This window comes from Microcaecilia unicolor, chromosome 11 (genome assembly GCF_901765095.1).
Source record: "Microcaecilia unicolor chromosome 11, aMicUni1.1, whole genome shotgun sequence".
Taxonomy (NCBI): domain Eukaryota; kingdom Metazoa; phylum Chordata; class Amphibia; order Gymnophiona; family Siphonopidae; genus Microcaecilia; species Microcaecilia unicolor.
The window spans coordinates 78,459,268-78,481,317 of record NC_044041.1 but is presented as its reverse complement, the minus strand read 5'-3'; the positions used below and the strand labels follow the sequence as shown (position 1 = coordinate 78,481,317).

Sequence of the window (22,050 nt, the reverse complement as noted above, 5' to 3'; positions counted from 1 at the left end):
TCTTCTTTCCCCTTCCTAGAGCAACTCCATGGTTCAATTCAATCTTCTCCTTGTTCACCTTCCTTCCGTGCTGAAGCCTGTCTTATCACAACCATCTATCCCCTGGGAAGTATTCAGTTCCTGTAGGATTCTGAGTGTGGTCAGTAAGGGGGAAATTCTATAAATGGTGCTAAAAAATGGGCAATGGAAAAGATTGGCACAAAGCACTATTAAATAAAGGTTGTGTGTCCTATATATAATAGTTCTTAGGGACAGTTCCCACCCCCAACTCTGGGTGCCAGTCTTATCCCTGCTGAAACCTGGTGTAAATTCCAGCACCCAAATTGAGCACAGAAACCCAATATTCTAAAACACTGCACCCAACGTTTTGGATTGCCGCCTCCTATGGCCATGTCCTTTTTGGGTTGAGTGCTATGGGATTTAGGTGTGCAGCCAGATGCACTTGCAAATCTTAATTGGTGCTAGTTCACATCAATAATTGGTTGTTAACTGGTTAACAGTTCATTAGTCAAATTAAGTTGCACACACATCACAGAAGCATGCACAAATCTGGGCACCATATATAGAATCTGGGGGCAAGTTACTGTTTACATTAATACTACCAATCTCAGAGATACAATAAGAACAGGAAAACTTTTCCTGTCCTTATGGCCCTTGACCTTCAGAACTTTTGTCTGAGGTAATAGCCTGGAGGGAAACCAGCCATCAGGAGGGCAATCATCCTTTCATAGTGCGAAGCTGGCTCTTTCAGGGGGTCTTTTACTAGGCAGCAGTAGCATTTCTAGCTCGCTGTAGAAATCAGCTGGCGGTAAACGCCAAGACACGGCCTAGTAAAAGGACCCCTCAATGTTTTGTGAGGACTAACTGGGTTTTTGCTTATTGTTTTCTTTACTTCCATATGTGTTTATAAGCAAAGTATAGAATTGGAGTCAGAGGGTTTCAACCAGACAGTATTGATTCCTGTCTCTCTTAAGGATTGCTTTGCTACAACCCACAGGTTCTGGACTGGTCTGGTACCGATGCTAAGGAAGGAGAAATTATGTTTTACCTTCTAATTTTTTTCCTTTAGTGCTACCAGACCAGTCCAAAGACTCTCCTAAAAATATCAATTGTGGCCATGAGACCTCTCTGTTAGGAGAGCTTGGCATGCATTACACCTTTCCTCATATATTGTCACAGGGTTTATATCTACCAACTCTCTATTCATGTAGTTATATTCATTTTAGCTATACAAAACAGATAAAGTGGATACGCCTATTCTCCATTGCTTTTGTCATTCAAAATACTGAAGACCTAAGGCTGCACAAGGCCCTTAGAAGGCAGATCTCACAAGTCCTTAGTCTTTATCTCCATCTGCTGGCCAATGGGCATAACCCACAGGTTCTGGACTGGGCTAGCAGGACTATAAAAAAAGAAAATTATCAGGTAAGTCATAATTTCTTCTTATACACAGTCATTCATAGGTATTGGAACAGCGGGCTGCCTTCTACAACTGGGGATGGGGAGATCTCCCTTCAAAAGTCACAAATTATGGTAGAGTCCCTCTTGCTATCATGTTAGCTAAGCAGTCAGCCAACTTAAAATAGGGACAACAATGTGTAGGATCCTTTCTTTTAGGACTAAGAGCAGAGTTCCAGTGGTAGAGCAACTGCCCCTAGGCAGGTGCCTGCTCTGCCTAATACAAAGTCTAGTTCTTGTCATAGACATATATGGCAAAAGGTCAACCTATGTGCAGATGCACATATACACACTGACCTCTACAGCAGTGCTTCTTAACCCTCTCCTTTTTTGGGATTACCACAATGAATATGCATGAAATAAAGCTGCAAATATCAAAGACCCATTATATGCAAATTTGTCTGAGCCATACTACTACTACTACTAACTAGCATTTCTAAAGCGCTACTAGGGTTACGCAGCGCTGTACAATTTAAACATAGAAGGACAGTCCCTGCTCAAAGAGCTTACAATCTAAAAACTCATTGTGGTAATCCTAAAGACTTGACTGGCAAGGAATGCGCTCCAGGAGAGGGTAGAGAAGCATTGTTCTAGAGCAAACCTGGTCCTAGAAGCACCCCAGTCAGTAATGTTTTCAGGATATCCACACGGAATATTCATGAGCGAGATCTGCATGCACTGCCTCCACTGCATGAAAATCTCTCTCATGAATATTCATTGTGGATATACTGAAAACGTGACTGAGCAGTGGTTCTCAACCTTCCTTCTCTTGTGACACACCTGACAATGTTCATGTGCATGACACACTGAATACTACAAGTCACAGCTAAAGAAATTCAAAACCGTATAAATCATTTCACTGTTGCTATCAATGATGCAAGGGAAATACTACTACTACTTAACATTTCTAGAGCGCTACTAGGGTTACGCAGCGCTGTACAAAATAAACAAGGAAGGACGGTCCCTGCTCAAATGAGCTTACAATCTAAAGAACGAAATGTCAAGTTGGGAAGTCTAGATTTCCTGGGTAGAGGTGTAGAGGTTAGGTGCCGAAGGCGACATTGAAGAGGTGGGCTTTAAGCAGGGATTTGAAGATGGGGAGGGAGGGGGCCTGACGTGTGGGCTCGGGGAGTTTGTTCCACGCGTGTGGTGAGGCGAGGCAGAAAGGGCAGAGCCTGGAGTTGGCGGTGGTGGAGAAGGGTACTGGAAGGAGGGATTTGTCTTGAGAGCGGAGGTTACAGGTCGGAACGTAAGGGGAGATGAGAGTTGAGAGGTAAGGAGGGGCTGCAGATCGAGTACATTTGTAGGTTAGTAGCAGAAGCTTGAATTGAATGTGGTACATGATCGGAAGCCAATGAAGTGACTTGAGGAGAGGGGTGATGTGAGTGTATCGGTTCAGGCGGAAGATAAGATGTGCAGCAGAGTTCTGAACAGACTGAAGGGGGGGATAGGTGGCTAAGTGGGAGACCAGTGAGGAGTAGGTTGCAGTAGTCAAGGCGAGAGATAACGAGAGAGTGGATGAGAGTTCGGGTGGTGTGCTCAGAGAGGAAAGGGCGGATTTTGCTAATGTTATAGAGGAAGAAGCGACAGGTCTTGGCTATCTGCTGGATGTGCGCAGAGAAGGAGAGGGAGGAGTCGAAGATGACACCAAGGTTGCGGGCAGATGAGACGGGGACGACGAGGGTGTTATTAACTGAGATAGAGAGTGGAGGTAGAGGAGAAGTGGGTTTGGTTGGGAAGACAAGAAGTTCGGTCTTGGCCATGTTCAGTTTCAGGTGGCGGTTGGACATCCAGGCAGCAATGTCGGATAAGCAGGCCGATACTTTGGCTTGGGTTTCCGCAGTGATGTCAGGTGTGGAGAGATAAAGCTGGGTGTCGTCAGCATAAAGATGATACTGGAAGCCATGAGACGAGATCAGGGAGCCCAGAGAAGAGGTGTAGATAGAGAAAAGAAGGGGTCCAAGGACAGAACCCTGAGGGACTCCAACAGAGAGCGGGATAGGGGTGGAGGAAGAGCCATGAGAGTGTACTCTGAAGGTACGATGGGAGAGATAAGAGGAGAAAAAGGAGAAGACAGAGCCCTGGAACCCAAAAGAGGACAGTGTGTCAAGAAGTTGTGATTGACAGTGTCAAAAGCGGCGGATAGGTCGAGGAGAATGAGGATGGAGTAATGACCTTTGGATTTGGCGAGGAACAGGTCATTACAGACTTTGGATAATGCCGTTTCTGTATCTGGGGTCTGTATCAGGTGAAGGTGGAGGAGAGGGATGGCCAGAGGCCAGCAACATTTCCAGTTGAGGCTTGTGATAGAACTAGGGACTAGTAATGGAGATTTCAAGTACCTGACTGCCTTGTTCTCGGCTCTCTCCAACCTGCCATACACAGGATTGTTAAAGAAAGCAGTGCTGTAAAATATTTGAATGACACACCTCCCAGATGTTGGTGACACACTGGTTGAGAACCACTGCTCTAGAGGTACAAAGAAACAAGAATGGAAACCTTTGTACCCAAAAGCAATCCATGAGTGAACTGCAGTTCTGCATGTTACACCGTTTTGCCCAAGCCCACAACATATTATAAATGACCAGTTGCTTTCACTATACAGACAGAAGAATTTGCCATAATCCTTTCTTTTCCTATTTCTCCAAGATACAGTATTACCTGGTTCTCACTTTTATCTGAAATATTTTGACAGGAATTTGTCATTCACTTGAAAGATTTTGCCCCAAAACCCATGACAAAAAAAAAAAGGTTCCACCCAATTACACAGTTACAAAAAAATGAACTGTCCAGAGACCAACACCAAACAAATGTATTTACAGATGAAAAGAGTGCTCAGACAAATATAAACACAAATGGTCATAGAAATACATGAGGAAAAAAGGTCTATATGTACCCCTGCCCTCAGAAGTACATGCATGCACACAGGGATAAAACATACAAGTACACGCACACACATACGCAAACCCAACGGTACATGCTGAAACTTGTTTTTAATATTAATGACTCCGAGGAAAGCAAATTTTGGGAAAAGGCCACATATACAGTGAAAATATTATGTTTACATCTTTCTTTTAGGACCCCTTACCTACAGCCTTGAAAATAACAGCCATGTCCAAAGGCCAGAAATCTCGTCTTCCCTCTGGTGTTCAGCTCATAGCCACTGTGGTAGGTTTTGAGCAATTTCAATAAAATAAATGCATTGCTTTTCATCATTTTGTTTAACAATGGGCACTGGCATCACCTCAGTTTCCATGATTTATTTTTTAAAATTTCAATGGTATGTGTTTCATTGTGGTCTCAGTTGTTACGACACTGAGCACAGAGAACTACAGGACAGGAAACTGTCACCTGCCTATTGAAGGGTTCATGTCTGAACCATATGGGGCATACAAGGATCAATTACACTCAGCCACATGAAGCTCGAAATCAGTTTAACGGAATCTCAGTCAGTTGTTCAGATAGAAAAGAAGAGTTGAGAACCACAGCTGGGCCTGTGAACTCACTTTGTACACACTAAACGTCTCTGGTCCATAAGAAAATGAAGGTTACCGTGGCAGGATAAGGGGAGTGGTTATGTAGACACCTAAAAATATTCTTTCATTGGAGCACAGATAGAATCTTAAGGAAGCTGTGAAGTGAGAGTGGGGAAAGTGTATAAACTGTTAGCCACAGAGTCACTTAATCCATGAGCAGGGGTGGCTGCACAGGGCCCCACGCTTAACTGTGTCAGCTTTGGGATTGGTAGCTGACCAAAAGTTAGTGTTTCTTTTTCCTTTCCCTATCCCTCCCTCCCCCTCAGTAACTGTACTCCTCAGCATGGACGCTCTATACTACACCCATGCACCGCCAGCTAGCCCTTACATCTTCTCCTCACCCACTGGTTTCACGGTGGGAAGCGGACATCAAAGTGGTGCAATTACAAAGGCCAGCTATGTCCATGTAACACTAATAAACTGATTTGACTGAAGCCAAGACAGCAATGTTACAGGAGTGCCAGATAGGTGCTCTGGGGTCAATTTTCAAATAGGTTTAACCGGGCAGGAGAAGCTTGATTAAACCCTACTGAGCTGGCGCCTAATATTCAGCGACACTTTACAGGTCAGTGCCTTTGAATATTTCCACTGACCATCCCCCAACCGACTAGGTTAGGAGTGTGCGAGAGTGGAGTAAGGGCAGCGCATCAACTAAGGGCCCTTTTACCAAGTTGCAGTAGAAGGGGGCCTGTGGTAGCATTGGCATGTGTTTTTGACGCACGCCGAGGCCCCCTTTTACCACAGTGGGTAGTTTTTTTTTTTTTTTTAAGGAAATGGCCATGCGCTAAGCACAGAGATTGGCGTGCGGTCATTTCCAAGGGGGAGCCCTTACCTACACCTATTTAGGTGATGGTAACGGCTCTTGCCCTAAGCTGATGGTAACCAGGAAGCACCGATTACCACCAGGTAAGCCCTGGCACTACAAAAATATTTTTGTAGCACCAGAAATGGCACACACAGGGGGTGAGAACTACCACTGGGCTCCTGTCATAGTCCCAACTTGGTGCACAGCAAAGTGACAACAGCTCTACCGCCACTTTGTAAAAGGGCCCCTTAGTTTCCTTGTAAATGTTTGACTAAAGATCTTGATAAGAAATGTCTTTTATGATCTTTTACGGTTACAAGCTTTATTTGAATGCTTCCTCCTCCAAGTCCAGTTTGTAGGGTTTAAGGGTATGTTCTGCTTGAATTATTTAGATTGTATGTGATTTTTTTTTTTTTGTTAATTTCTTATTTTACCTGCCTCCTAGGCTTTCTAGTCTTCGCTTTCGCCATTTGAGGACTTATGGTTTTTTTTATATCTTTCCTTTATTTTGACTTTAGGGTCTTTACCTTAATTATGTTATTACTGGATTTCTGGATCAAGATCTTTGTGGTTGTAAATTTTGGAAAAATTTTGCATAAATGGAAAATAAATGTAAAAAAAAGTATTAATGAACACCTTCATTTCCTCCCATCACCTATCCTTTACCTGGAGACATCTTCTCGTTAGCCATTTGCTTCCCGCTTATTCTCTTCTCTTCTTATGATCTATAGTCCGCATTAATCTCAATAGGTTCTGGGCAGATAACGAACCATAGACATATCTCATCAGATACAGACATTTACAACAACTGCAGATTACAGTCTAGGTAATTGCATACATTTTTACAAAGAGAATAAAATGAAATTCATCTTAAACTCACCAAAAGATTATTCTACTGCTCATGAAAGAGCTCTCAGCAACCCTACCCTCTTTAACAAACTGTCCTTTGATCTTGCAAACTAAACCCTAGGAGCCAAATTTCTTCACTATGTCCAGAGAAGGATAATTTGCATCAGGTTCAGCACCCTCAGTCACAGGATGAAAGGATCCCCCTCTCAACCTTTTAACTCAGATTTGGAGTTTAAAGATAGGCAGAAGGCTTCGAACATCTCCCCTCAACCAGAGCTCCTATTGATATACCCCACCCCCACTACAGGTCGATCATAGGCAGTGCTGCGATGGCTCCTGCAATTGCTACACCCCCCTGTTTAACAGAATGGCTGCCTATAGGGTCCAGATATACAAATTCCCTAAAACAATTGGGGAATCTGATTTGAATGAAAGGCATAAGCCACAATATAGCTGTAATTTGAACACCTGAAGCAGCCTTTTCTATTGGTAACTTCTGTTCTGTGATATTTTTTTCACTCAATGCAAAATCAAAATGTGGAATATTTGCCAGAGGATGTGGCCAAGGTATCAAGTAAAAAGTAGGGTATCCAATGGTACTTCCTGGTTCTGTGTTGGAAGTACTATTGCATACCTTACTTTTTTTTTTTTTTTTTTTTTTTTGGGGGGGGGGGGGGGGGTTTAACTGTGACTTTTGTAGTGGTAGTGTTTTTATTCCTTCACCTCTGTGTGGTTTTCCTATGCAAGTATACCACATCCCCATCTCACAGCCTTGCCCCCCACTCAATATTGCCAGCCCTCCCATAGTGGCTTCTGGTCGCCTCACCCAGCTTATCCATGTAATCCAGCAGATTGCAGTGGGGCTAAAATGATCCCCAGTTACTCTTGCCCAACTGGCACCATAATCCATGATTCCCCTTTAAAAGGCCGTGGCCAAACTCTTGGAGGAAAAGTCTATAAACAATTATTAGCCATATTGACTTTGCAAAGCCACTGCTTATCTTTGGGTATGAACAGTAAAGAACAGACCTACTTCCTGGGATCCTGCTAGGTACTTGTGACCAGAGACAGAAGATTGGGCTGGATGGACCTTTAGTCTGACCCAGTATGGCATATCTTATTTCTCTAATTCAATTAAAAGTACAGCACATAGGGAAGGAAAACCCTGAAAGTGAATTGATTTCCTAGCACTTGCCAAATCTTCCCTACTTCAACTCATCGGATTGTGGTAAATTCCAGTGGTGCAATTTATAAAGACCAAGGTAGGTCTTCTTTCCCCTCCCAAGTTGCTGGTTAATTAGTGTAGTTTAATGAAGTTCTCCGGCCACGAGACAGATGTACTGAATGCAGTAACATGGTACTTTTGCATTCTGTGTTCAAAAGCACTAGGGACCAATATTCAAAGCGATTTAAACAGCTAGAAATGGCTCTTGGCCAGATTGCCTGTTTAGGGCTAACTGCTAATTTTCAGTGGCACTTAAGTGGTTAGTGCCACTGAAAATAACCAGTCAGCACCGAAATGGAAACTGGCTATTTTGGGGATGGAGTCAGCACTTGGCCAGTTAAGTGTTGATATTCAGCACTTAAATCAGCCAGGTTAACTGCCTACATAGGACGGCATAAAATTCAGTTCTAACATAGTTGGTTAAGTGCTGAATATCGCACCTAATCGGCTTTGCGTTAGCCAGCTCCAGAAACCCAGAAATTCAATGCAGTGTCCAGACAGGCCCTGGCACTGAATTTCCAGATTTAATGCTAGTGGCTGTCAGCATAATGTTGATCGCTGCCAGCTGAATATCAGGCCCTAAAAGAAAACGGGAAACTGCTTCTTTCAAGAACTTGCATATATAAATATAGGAAAGGGTGGGGGGAGGGTTATTCTCCTCATCAACTTAAAAAATGTCACTTGAGGCTCAAAAATCAAAGCTGACCCCAATTTCCAGAACAGTGCCCTACTGCAAGCTTACAAAGACAATGTCTTCCAGGTTAACTTCAGACATTCATCATTAAGTCTATTTCATCCTGTCTTATTCTAATAATTTTGTGGGTGTCGACCAGCCATGCACTTAGGTCAGGCCAGAGGCTCATCCAGGCTAGGATTTATGCCTGCTGCATGTACCCGTCCTTCTGAATTTCCTAAGAAAAAGCAGGAAATGCAGCCCTATGCACATGGAAGGATAAAAACTCAAAGTGGAGCAGAGATAGCAAACAACTCCAACAGGAATGAGGGACATCTCTTCAAACCCAGCTGAAATGGATTGGACTGTAGAGAGTTTTTTTTTAAGACAATGGAAACAAAAAAAAAAAAAAGGGGGACAGACCATTTTTAAAGAGACAGTCACTTCAGCTGCTGACCGTACAAGAGTCACAACATGATGCCCCTTGGGTACAGATATTATCCCAAAAAAACAAACAAACAAACAAACAAAACCTAACTGAAGCAACTCCTGCAGCCTTCAGAATGAAGGAGAGTTTGTTCTACATGGAACTGGAAATTTTTACACAGTAGTGTTATACTATCCACAAAAGCGCTTTTCAGTTCTTTCCTTTTGTGCTTGTATCAAACTTCTGAAAACTAGAAAACAAAATATACACCCTGGATTTGGGTATATTTTTTGGTGGGGGGAGGGGGAGAGGAGGAGGTTCTTTCTGTTTCCAATTTCAATGCTGTCCCAAAGTTTAGTGAGGGCTGAGGACGTCCCTGCTCATCACATCTCTGAACAGAGCTGAGCTGAATTGCTCTATGCCTCCCCCCTCCACACTGGGTCAGAGGCATCAGTTACTATGCTGGCTGAGCAGCTCCTGTGAGATGAACCTGCGCAGACGGTCCAGGTACTGGCTGTACAGTTCTATGTCATTGTGGCCTGCCCCCTCCACCCACAATGGCTCCACTGCCTTGGGACAGCGTTCGTACAGGGCCAAGCCATGTGAGAAATCGATGACCTCGTCCTCTGTGCCATGGATGATCAAGACGGGGGAGGTAATCTTTGACACCTTTTCAATGCTGTGAAAACAGTCCATAAGAAAAGAAAATAAACACACAGTCCCAAAGCAGATGATACTTTTCCAGTTAAACAGCTGAAGACACCACTGCATATGTTAAAATGGGACTTTTGATATGAATAGGGGACAGTCAGACCCTTTAATATGAGTTTAGGAATCTTAAATCAGGCCAATCAAAGCTGTGACTCTTAGCTTGGATACACACTAAGCATCTATCAGACTTCCTAAGCATGAAAACATATAATCCTTCAGAGAGCATTTGCATGATTAAAGAGAATTTGAAAGATGGAGGAGGTAGTCACCCAGATCTTTCTAACTGAAATTTTCCCCCTACTGAGCCCCTAAACTTAAGCACCTAAAGAATGGGTGGACAGGTTGAGGGAGAGTATTTGGGCATCTAGTGCTGATTTTCAATGCTAGATACCTAACTTTTGTGGCCAAAATTAGAGACAGGGATAACTAACCTTTTTCCCCAAGTCCTTCCATCCCAACTTATCCAGGATGTCCTGCTGTAGAATCTTTTGAATGCAGGCAAGCAGTGCTGGCAAATAAGATATCTAGAAATCATGTCATTTTTGCTGGCAATGATGGGAAACCTTTCAGAATCTTAGATGGCGTATTTTTTTTTTTTGAGGGGAGGAGGGGGAAAGGGGAATTAGAAGACCTGCACCAGGCATCAAACTCTGGTTCCTCTGGGCTGGATATGAGTGGATGTACAGATCATGCTCTGAAACCACAAACTATGCGTGTGGGGATGGGAGGATGTATGTGTGTAAATCAGAGGCACCAGCACGCATTTATTTTTATTTTATTTTTGTTACATTTGTACCCCGCGCTTTTCCCACTCATGGCAGGCTCAATGCGGCTTACATGGGGCAATGGAGGGGAGGGTTAAGTGACTTCCTCAACAAGGTTCTTCACAATTCCTGTACTGTTACAACTTGTGATCACAGATACACCTCCAGCACATGACAGCTGCTGCATATGCTGCCCAAGCCTACAGAGAGAGAAACAAGGAGCAGGGAATTGGTTATTGGAAGGAGATGCTGTTATATGCTCTACTGGAGCCCAATAGCCAGAAAAGGGGGACAAGAACTCTCCAATTTCCCATAACTCTCACAATGCTGCTAAAGGACTTGGAGCACACTTGACTGTCTCCTCAGACTACCAGATACCCTTGTGTTTGCAGGGTGTTCAGGCACTACAGTTCCAGTGTAAAAAAAACCAAACAAACCACTGCATAGAGTTACAGGATTCCACCTCTTTCTCCTCCATCAACTTTAAAACTTACTTGGGGAATGCATCAAAACAGTACGTCTTCTTAGTGTCTGGGAAGGCAACCCTCATTCCAGAGGTGAGTGGGGAGTGAAGGATGACAGCAGCACACTCGTATCTTGAAGCCAGATCCACGGTTGGCACGGTGCCAATACTTTGCCCATACAAGATGATATTCTCAGGACAGATTCCATACCTGAGGCAGAAGAGACAAATCAGCCAAGTATCACAGCCACAGGAAAAATTTGCAGGCGAAAGCATAAGCTGTGTGGAAATGGTCTGGACAGGTTTGAGAGAGTTCTCATACAAAATTACACCAAAGTCTGAATTCTGTTTCTGGGACACTTACTCTAGAACTGGCAATTAAGTTTCACGTTTCTCTTTATTTGATCTACCGGCCTATAGACAAGCCATCCAGGCGGTTTACTATATAATAAAAATTACATACAGTAAGAAATAAAAAGTAGAAAATGGTGAAATACACTTTTCCGATAGTGAAGGAAGGAAGGAAGGAAAGGAAAGGAAAGGAAAGGAAAGTCAATTCTGCTGCTGTATCCATAGGGCCCCAAAACTAAAAATCTGTACTCACTCAACTCTAATGGGAAGGGAATAAAAATCAGCAATCAAATGCCTTTTGAAAAAGAAATCTTGAGAAAGTTTTTAAGTTTCTGATGGGAGGCCTCAAGGTGCAGGGATATGGGAGGCTTGATCCATAAAGTAGGGACTAGAACACCAAACACAATCCCGAAACATACCTTAAAAAAAAAAAAAAATGATGAAGGAATTACTAAGGGGTTCTGTTTAGATGAACAGACAGTACACCTGGAGGTGTATTTTCAAAGCAGGGGCGTAGCCAGACCTTGGTGGGAGGGAGGAAGTGGGGGGGGGGCACATTTTAGCCTGCTTCCCCCAGCCACCGACCCCCCCCCCCCCCCGTCACCAACCCTCCCCCGCCAGTTTCACTTAAAGGAACGTGCAGGATGTGTTGAACGTCAGGACTCACAGCACAGATCAGCGAACGCGCTGAAGAAGACTAAGGCTGGTGGGGGTTGGGGACCCCGCCAGCAAAGGTACCTTGTGGCAGCGGGTCGAAAGTGGCGGGGGAGGGTCGGCAGGGGTCAAAAGTAAAGGGGGCAAGGACTAAATCTGTGGGGGCCCATGCCCCCGTGGCCCCACCTAGCCATGCCCCTCTTTCAAAGTACTTAGACTTACAAAGTTCCATTATGGAACTTTGTAAGTTTAAGAGATTTGAAAATGAGCCTCAGAGTGGAATAGGGAATTAGGTGACTGTCATTAATTGGGAGTGGATTTCTTATTTAAGGCAATAAAACAGTGCGACAAAGCAGTGATCAGAGAGATGTTGGGGTGCATAGGGAGAGGAATGGCCAGCAGAAAAATGGAAGTAATAATGTTTTTTTGTACTGGCTGTTGGTGAGCTCTCACCTGAAGTATTATGTCCATGTCAGAAAGTCTTATTTTTGAAGAGTAAACAGGGTGGAAGTGATCTAGAGAGAGGCTGTGAAAATGATGCAGGGTCTGCGCCAAAAGTCTTATGACATGAGACTTAAGAACCTAAATATATACAGCCTAAAAGCTGAGATATGATAAAGACAAATAGTCCACCTTGAAGATATTAATGATTCACAAGAAGTAAAGCTGTCAGAGGAAAGAATGTTCTAGAACAGGGGTGGGAAATCTGTCAACCATGGGCTGAATGCGGCCTGCCATTGAATTTTATGCAGCCCGCAAGATCATGAGACGTATACACAGAAAACTTCATTTTACTAGAGTTTTGTTGATTTAAAATACTGTATTTCACAAATATTTTCAGAACAGCCAATCTAGCAGTTTGTTTCCATTGTTTTTAGTTACATTTTTACTTATTTATCAGGTGATCTTGGAAGCCCAGACCAGATGCATTCCACGTATTTACAAAGATAAAAAGAAAAGCAAACAGCCAACATGATTAAAAGGTGAAGTGAAAGAAGCTATTAGAGCCAAAAAAACATCCTTAAAAGAACCGACAAAGGACCCAAATGAAGAAAATAAGAAGCGTCAAGCACTGGCAAGTTAGAAGCAAAGCACTGATAAAGAAGGCTAAAAGAAAATATGAAGAGAAACTTGCCACAGAGGCAAAAACTCACAGTAAGAAGTTTTTAAGGAGCATCAGAAGGAGAAAGCCTGTGAGGGAATCCGTGGGACCGTTAGATCATGAAGGACCAAAAGGGACACTCAGAGAGACTGAATAAATACTTTGCTTTGGACTTTATGGAAGAAGATGTAAGACATACCTATACCAGAAATGGTTTTCAAGGGTGATGATGGTGAGGAACTAAAAGAAATCTCAGTGAACCTGGAAGATGTCTGAGCCAAACTGATAAATTAAAGAGTGGTAAATCACTTGGACTGGATGGCATGCATCCGAAGGTACTGAAAGAACTCAAACATGAAATTGCTGATCTGCTGTTAGTGATAAGTAATCTATCATTAAAATCATCCATAGTACTTGAAGATTTGAGAGTGGTCAATGTAATGCCAATTTTTAAAAAGGGTTCCATGGGTGATACAGGAAATTACAGACCAGAACCAGGTAAAATAGTGAAAACTATTATAAAGAATAAAATTATGGCACACATAGATAAACATGGTTTAATGGGAGAGTCAGCATGGATTCAGCCAGGGGAAGACTTGCCTCCCCAATTTGCTTCATTTCTTTGAAGGCACAAATAAACACGTCAATAAAGGTGAGCCAGTTGATACTGAAGCGTATTTTCAAAGCACTTAGACTTACAAAGTTCCATTGTAACCAATGGAAATTTGTACGTCTAAGTGCTTTGAAAATGAGCCCCTAGTGTATCTAGATTTTCAGAAAGCTTTTGACAAAGTTTCTCATGAAAGACTCCTGAGAAAATTAAAGAGTCATGAGATAGAAGACTAATGTTTTTTGCAAATGCCAATAGATCCCTCACTTAGGGCCTCTTTTATGAAGTCATGCTAGCAGCTCCCAGTACAGTAATGCTGACAAAGCCCATTCACTTTGAATGGGCCCTGTCGGCATTGCCGCATGGGAACCGCTAGTGTGGCTTGATAAAAGAGGCCCTTATAATTTACTTACTGAATATGATTAATCACCTCAGATAGGGGTACATCAAAATTAAAATACAAACAAATGTTACAACTACAAAAAATCAAAACATCATAAAAATACACAATAAATTATCAATCTAATAATAATAATCAGAAAAACTAAAACCAGCCAACAAAACTGAAGCTCAATAACAGATCACCCCTAACTAAAGGGGGGGGGGGGGAAAAACACCTCTTTTTGAGCATGTCCAGGAAGGCAGTTACCACACACAAAAGGTTTTTTTTTACTGCACATTAAGTTAATTCGCAATTAACATGGATGCACTTAATGCCTTCTGCTAAGTGTTTCAGTGCTACCTGCAGTGTGCAGTCCATGCCCATTCTCTGCCCATACCTCACCCCATCCATACTAAGCAGTTAGCAGTGGTTTTGTGCTAATGGTTAACACACTCTAAAACTTGCACTAACTGCTTAGTCCTATACTCTCTTGGGGGCCAATGCTCAAAACCTAATGCCGACATTAGGGGAAGTTAGTGCTGGAACAGCAAGCAAATTAACGTGTGCAGAATGTTCAGAGGGTATTAGCGCAGGTATCAACGTGTGTGCCAAAGATAGCCACAACTTCTATTTACATGGATGCTAATGAGGTCATTCTTATTCTCTCCCAATGCTCAGAAGACCGTACAGAAGCAAATGCTGGCCTTAACAATGAAACTCACCACCAGCTTGGGGAAGGCGTTCAAGGAGAGGATTTCTTCTGCAGTTCTCCCATTTAACTGCTGGTTTTGGGCTCTTTGGGAAGAGGAAGGAAGCACGTGCAGCCTCTAAGCAGAGATAGTGAGAAATAAACACGTGTGCGAATCTGAGCAAAACCGAAAGCACACATTGATGCCTGTTGTCCTGCGCTTAAATATAAGCCTTTCAAAATTTTAAGTGCAAACAATTTTTAAATAGCTTATATTTAAAGGCACAGAAGACTAGCACCAATGTATGCTTGCACTTCCTGCTTTGCCTGGGCATAAGCAGAAGAGCTGCGCTTTCCTCAAAACTTTTCTGTGCATGTGCCGGGGACATTCCTCCCCCTTGCTTCGGTTTATTAGCGCGCATAAAATTTGAATACCATTTGCTTTGAGCATTGGAGAGCTAGGTTTCTGCACTGTTCTTGCCTATGAGGTTTATGCTGTTGACTTTAGTGTAGGAACTTTGGGCATCAAGGTCTTGGAGCAGGAAGACAATGGTGGAAGTCCATAAACTGAACCCAAATCAAGCTTAACCCAGGCCTCTGTAGGCTGTACAGTCCGAGGTTTATTGGATCAGGAACAAGTGTTTTTCTCCTACCCCAGGCTTAGGACATGACAGAAAATGAGCAGAGGCACAAACTGCACAGAATAGAGGTTAACTGCTGTCTTAGAGGTGAACAAGTCAGAGATTGATAGCCAGACTAAAAAGACCAATTCAAAAGTGATGAATCCATCGCACTATCTGGACAAAAAAAAAAAAAGGCACTTTAAGGGGGCCAGATGGTGGTGGGGACTATTTTGTATATATTTGCATATATACAATGATTAAGATGATTTCTATAACAATATAATCACTTTCTGACATTTAGTGTGTCCAGTTTATTTGGTCTTCTTTTTTAAAAATTTCTGATGGGGGGTGGGGAGAAGAAATCTGAGTGACTGATGCTGGGAAGGTGAAGAAGGTAAAATTATGTATCATACCTGATAATTTTCTTTCCCTTAATCATAGCCAATCAATCCATAGACTGGTGGGTTGTGTCCATCTACCAGCAGGTGGAGATAGAGAGCAATCTTTTGCCTCCCTATATGTGGTCATGTGCTGCCGGAAATTCCCCAGTATGTCGATATCAAAGCTCCATCCGCAGGACTCAGCACTTAGAGAATTACACCCACAAAGGGACACTCTGCCCAGCTCACCACCGCGAAGCGGGGGAGGGGAAATATTCCAGCGCACCACTGCCGGGGCGGTGGGCGGGAAACCACACCCGCCGACGCGGGGGGAACTGGCTTATCCTGCTACCGCAACCGCAGGAGGAGCTGGTTTACCCTAACACCGCCGAGGCGGGAGGGATACAAAGCTACCCTACAGCCGCACGAAGCGGGAGGGAGCACCGGCATAATTTAGTTATCAATCCAGCCACCGCCGAAACGGGGGGAGAGGAAGCAGCAGCTCACTGTAACACAAAATTGTCTCAACTTGAAGAGACTTCAATTGGAAGAACTTGAACACGAAGTCCTCGTGAACAGGAAATGAAGACTGAACTTGAACCTGAAATATAACCAGAACACAAACAATACAGATATCTGGGAGGGGCTATGGATTGATCGGCTATGATTAAAGGAAAGAAAATTATCAGGTATGATACATAATTTTACCTTCCCTATCATCAAGCCGATCAATCCATAGACTGGTGGGATGTACCGAAGCAGTACTCACCTAGGGCGGGACATGGAAATCCCTGAACGCAACACTGAAGCCCCAAACTGGGCCTCGGCCTGAGCAGACACATCCAAGCGGTAATGTCGTGAGAAGGTATGAGCCGACGACCAAGTAGCCGCTCTGCAAATCTCTTCCAAGGAGACAGATCTGGACTCCGCCATCGAGGTTGCTTGTGCTCTAGTAGAGTGTGCCTTCAGCTGAATAGGCGGAATCTTCCCTGCCACCACATAAGCTGACGCAATCGTCTCCTTGACCCAACGTGCCACCGTAGGCTTAGATGCCTGCAGACCCTTACGAGGGCCTGCGAACAGCAAGAACAGATGATCCGACTTCCGGAAATCATTGGTCACTTCCAAGTATCTGATGATGACCCGTCTAACATCCAGGTATTTGAGCGCAGGGTACTCCTCTGGGTAATCCTCCCTACGAAAGGAGGGTAGGTAAAGCTGCTGATTCACATGGAATCAAGAAACAATCTTGGGCAGGAAGGAAGGCACTGGGCGAATCGATACTCCTGCCTCAGTGAATCGCAGGAACGGTTCTCTACACGAGAGCGCCTGGAGCTCGGAAACTCTTCTGGCTGATGTGATAGCCACCAGGAAGACTGCTTTCAACGTCAGGTCCTTCAGCGATGCCCTTGGCAAGGGCTCGAAGGGCGGCTTCTGCAAGGTCCGTAGCACCAGACTGAGATTCCACGTAGGCACTATCGAGTGCAGAGGAGGGCGTAGATGATTAATTCCTTTGGAGAAAGCGTACCACATCCGGCTGTGAAGCCAGGGAAGCCCCCTTCAGACGACCCATGAAGCAAGCTAGAGCCGCCACCTGGACTTTCAGCGAACTGAGCGACAGGCCTTTCTCCAGCCCCTCTTGCAGGAACGCCAACACTGAAGATATTGGAGCAGTGAAGGGCGATACAGAGCCTGCCTCACACCACGATGCAAAGGTATGCCAAACCCTGGCGTAAGTGGTGGAAGTAGAGCGCTTCCTCGCTCTCAGCATAGTAGCGATGACCTTGTCTGAGAAGCCTTTCTTCCTCAGCCGCTTCCGCTGAAGAGCCAGGCCGTAAGACCAAAGGGGGAGGGATCCTCCATCACCTCGGGACCCTGATGTAAGAGGCCCCGCTCCGCTGGCAGCCGCAGAGGGCTGTCCACCGAGAGTCTGACTAAGTCTGCATACCAGGGACGTCTGCGCCAATCCGGACCCACCAGGATCACCCGGCCCGGATGCTTTGCCACCAGGCCTAGCACCCTGCCCATCATGGGCCAGGGCGGGAACGCGTAGAGAAGCTCCTGTGCCGGCCAATGCTGGAGAAGAGCATCGACTCCCAGAGATCGAGGGTCCCGTCCTCTGCTGAAAAAACGCGGCACTTGGCCGAGGATGCCATCAGATCCAGGCTCGGCCGGCCCCAGCGTTTCGTGATGTCCAAGAACGCCAGGAGCAGACAGTTGCCACTCTCCGGGATCCAAGGTATGGCAACTGAGAAAGTCCGCCTTGACATTCATGACTCCCGCAATGTGGACCGCCGACAGCTGTTCCAGATTCGCTTCCGCCCACAGGCATAGCTTCATGGCCTCCTTGGCTAGAAGGGCGCTCCTGGTACCTCCCTGGCGATTGACACAGGCCACAGCCATGGCATTGTCCGACAGGACCTGTACTGGCCTCAGCACCAGTACTGGGAGAAACTCTAGAAGCGCCAACCAAATGGCTCGGAGCTCCAGGAGGTTGATGGACCATTTCATCTCTGCTGGAGACCAGAGCCCCTGCACTGTCCGTCCCAGGCAGTGGGCTCCCCAGCCCGTCAAGCAGGCGTCCGTCGTGACGACAACCTACTCCGGGGTCGTAAGAGACATTCCTGCGGACAGCTTGCCTGGCCTCAGCCACCAGCTCAGCGCCTTTCGCACTGCTGGATCCAAAGGAAGGCGTACGGTGTAATCCTCCGAGACTGGAGTCCACCGCCGCAGAAGAGAGTGCTGTAGTGGTCTCATATGAGCCCTGGCCCAGGGCACTACCTCCATCGTGGCCGTCATGGAGCCCAACAGCTGCACATAGTCCCAAGCTCAAAGAGTAGAGGAGGCTAGGAACTGGCCCACCTGGGTCCGAAGCTTGACGCTCCGGCTGTCCGGCAGGAACACTCTGCCCACTTGGGTGTCGAATCAAACTCCCAGATACTCCAGGGACTGAGTCGGGCGCAGCTGGCTTTTCTCACAGTTGATGATCCATCCCAGGGAGCTCAGAAGAGCAATGACTCTGACTGTAGCTCTCCCGCACTCCGCATAGGAAGGGGCTCGGATCAGCCAGTCGTCCAGATAGGGATGGCCTTGCACTCCCTCCTTGCGGAGGAAGGCCGCGATGACCACCATTACTTTGGAGAAGGTCCGCGGAGTCGTAGCCAACCCGAACGGGAGGGCTCTGAACTGGAAGTGTCGGCCTAGCACTGCAAAGCGCAGAAAGCGCTGATGAGGCGGCCAGATGGGAATATGTAGGTAAGCTTCATTGATGTCCAAGGAGGCCAGGAATTCTCCCTTTTTCACCGTAGGTATTACAGAGCGGAGGGTCTCCATCCGGAAGTGCCAAACTTTCAAGGCCTGATTGACTCCCTTGAGGTCGAGAATAGGCCGAGCAGATCCTTCTCTCTTTGGCACCACAAAGTAAATGGAGTAGCGCCCCTTGCCAAGCTGATCTACTGGCACCGGGACCACCGCGCTCAGGCGGATCAGGTTGCTCAAAGTCTGCTGCACGGCAGCTGCTTTGACCTGAGACTTGCAAGGAGAGTTTACAAACCCGTCTCTTAGGGGTTGGCAGAACTCTAGCTTGTAGCCGTCTCTGATGACTTCCACAACCCAAGCGTTTGAAGTTACCCTGGTCCACTTGCCCAGAAACAAGGACAACCTTCCTCCTATCTGGACCAGGTCCCCGTCATTGAGTATGCGACCCTGGGGGCGGGCCGGAGGACGAACCTCCGGGACGGTGGTCCCTACGAAAGGAATGCTGCTTGGGGGAGAAGTTCCATTTGAAGGAAGCGGAGGCAGAGGAGGCCGACTTGCCCGGGCGATACCGACGGGCTTCCTGGAATCGGCCCTTACAGGAACCAGGACGGGCACTGCCGGCCCGAGTCCTGACCTCCGGCAACCTCTTGCCCTTGGATGTGCCGAGCTCCGTCACGATCTTGTCCAGCTCGTCCCCAAAGAGCAGCTTGCCTTTAAAAGGCAACTTGGCTAGGCGAGATTTAGAGGCATGGTCAGCAGACCAGTGCTTAAGCCAGAGCCACCGCCGCGCAGAGACTGTCTGAGCCATGCCCTTGGCCGAGGCTCTCAAAACATCATACAGCAAGTCAGCCAAGTAGGCCAAACCCGACTCCAGGGTCGGCCATTCCGCCCTCCAGGAAGGGTCCGAGGGGGAAGCCCGCTGCAAAACAGTCAGGCACGCCCTAGCCACGTAGGAGCCGCAAACCGAGGCTTGCAAACTCAAAGCGGCCGCCTCAAAGGACGACTTTAAGGCCGCCTCCATTCTCCTGTCCTGGGCGTCCTTCAGGGCAGTGCAACCTTCCACCGGCAGTGCCGTTTTCTTAGTCACGGCAGTGATTAAGGAATCTACCTTGGGCCAGACAAAGGCTTCCCGTTCCCCCTCAGGAAAGGGGTACAGACGGGACATAGCCCTGGCTACTTTCAGGCTCACCTCAGGGGCATCCCATTGCGCTGAAATTAAGGTCTGCATGGCTTCATGAACGTGGAAGGTTCTAGGCGGGCGCTTTGTTCCCAGCATAATGGCGGAGCCAGTAGAGGCTGAGAGAGAGCCTTCCTCCGGAGAGGCAATCTTCAAAATGCTCATGGCCTGCACAAGCAGGTTGGGCAAATCCTCTGAGCGAAAAAGCCGCGCTGCAGAGGGGTCATCCGCTCCATCCGAGCGAGGATCAGTCTCTTCCATCGATTCTGCTAAGGATCTCTGGGAGAACTCAGACACACTGCCGTCATCCACATCAGAGGAAACCGAGTCCCCCGAGGGTGGAAGATCCACCCGAGGGCGCTTAAGCATAGAGGCCTCATCACCCCGATCAGAGAGGTGGGCAGGGGCAGTGTTCTGCATAAGAAAGGCCTGATGCAGCAGCAAAATGAACTCAGGGGAGAAACCCCCAAGTCTGTGCATTTCTGCAGCCTGTGCCGCGGCCCTAGAGGCGCCCTCCATCTGCGCTCCCAGTAGCGGGGGAGAGGCGTGTTGTGCGTCCAAAATGGTGTCTGGTACGAAACTCCGAGAAGGAGCCACGCGGGAAGAAGGGCGTTTTAATTTCGCCGACTTCTGTCGCCCGATTCAAGGGCGACCAAGCTGTTAACGTCTCCCATCTCGAGGGCGGCCCAAGAAGAAGCTGACCGAGCCGTGTGGCCGGTCACGACCGGGAGGGCGGCCAGCAGGGGATGGGCGCCTAATGCGGGAAAGGCTGCCGCGCCGGAGGAAAAACCGGTGAACTCTCCCGGCTCCGAAAGGGCGGCCAAAAAGGGCGACTCTACCTTCGATCCCCCCGCTTCCCCGCTAGGCACGTGAACGCGTTCCGGGAAGCGTCTTTTCGCGCCCTTGCCATCCGAGGCCATAGCCACGTGGAGACCGTTTGGGGAACCCCCTGCCTGCTAGTAAAAGGTAAAAATCACCTGCTTCTTGCTCCAAGCAGCGATGACTTGTTCCAGTGAGCAGCTGCAAATGGACGTCCTTTTTGAACGTTTAAAAAACATTTTTTTTTTTTTTTTAACGGAGCCAGCGGGAGGGGGGAGAAAAGGAGGGACATGGCACCACCAGGTTTGCACTTGCTCACGAAGAGCCCTCAACCCCAGGTACTCAACAAAACCTAAACAATTAGGCTTGGAGACCTAGCCAGAGCTGATGCTGTGTGACCACACACCTGCTGAGATAGAGAACATACTGAGGAATGTCCGGCAGCACATGACCACATATAGGGAGGCAAAAGATTGCTCTCTATCTCCACCTGCTGGTAGATGGACACAACCCACCAGTCTATGGATTGATTGGCTTGATGATAGGGAAATAGGGAAATGGAAGGGTGGAGAATAACAGAGGGGAAGACACATGGAAATGGAAACGGGATCAGAGGCAAGAGAGGCAGAAGGGAATGAGGAAGATGCAATGAGGATATCAGGGAAAAAAATGAGGGTGCAGAGGTGGAAGAAATAGGGATCCCAGAAGGATGATCCTTTATTCATTCTCTACCCACCCTGCCACACCTTTGATTCCCTCCCTCTGACCCTGCAGCACCTCTGATCTCATCACTCATTCTCTTGCTCACATTCTACATCCATTCAAAGCTCTGATCACATTCTGGTACCATATCATTGTTTGTCTTGTTTCTTAGTTTGCCCTTCATTTTTTCAGCCAAAACTTTTTAAAAGCCAGGATAAAACTTCACATCCTAGCTCTGCCTTTTGCATTTTTAGCATTTTATTTGATCTCTTATTATTTTTTTCCTTATTTTTTTCATCCATTCTAATGCACCACTCCTTTACCTTGGGATTGAAATGGTGGCAGCAGCAGTTTGTCCCATTTAGATCTGAAGTATTTTTATTTATGGCTTTT

General features: G+C 46.4%; 1 protein-coding gene across 1 annotated transcript in view; it reads right to left on the bottom strand.

Moving 5' to 3' along the window:
- Positions 1-4,254: 4,254 nt before the first annotated feature.
- The window catches only part of ABHD17A (abhydrolase domain containing 17A), a 47,352-nt gene continuing 29,556 nt past the window's right edge, over positions 4,255-22,050 (bottom strand). The window contains exons 3-4 of the mRNA XM_030217417.1: positions 10,943-11,122; positions 4,255-9,652 (exon numbers count right to left, since the gene is read on the bottom strand). Coding sequence (XP_030073277.1) covers positions 9,424-9,652; positions 10,943-11,122 — 409 coding nt within the window. The 3' untranslated portion in view covers positions 4,255-9,423. The remainder of the gene's footprint in view (positions 9,653-10,942; positions 11,123-22,050) is intronic.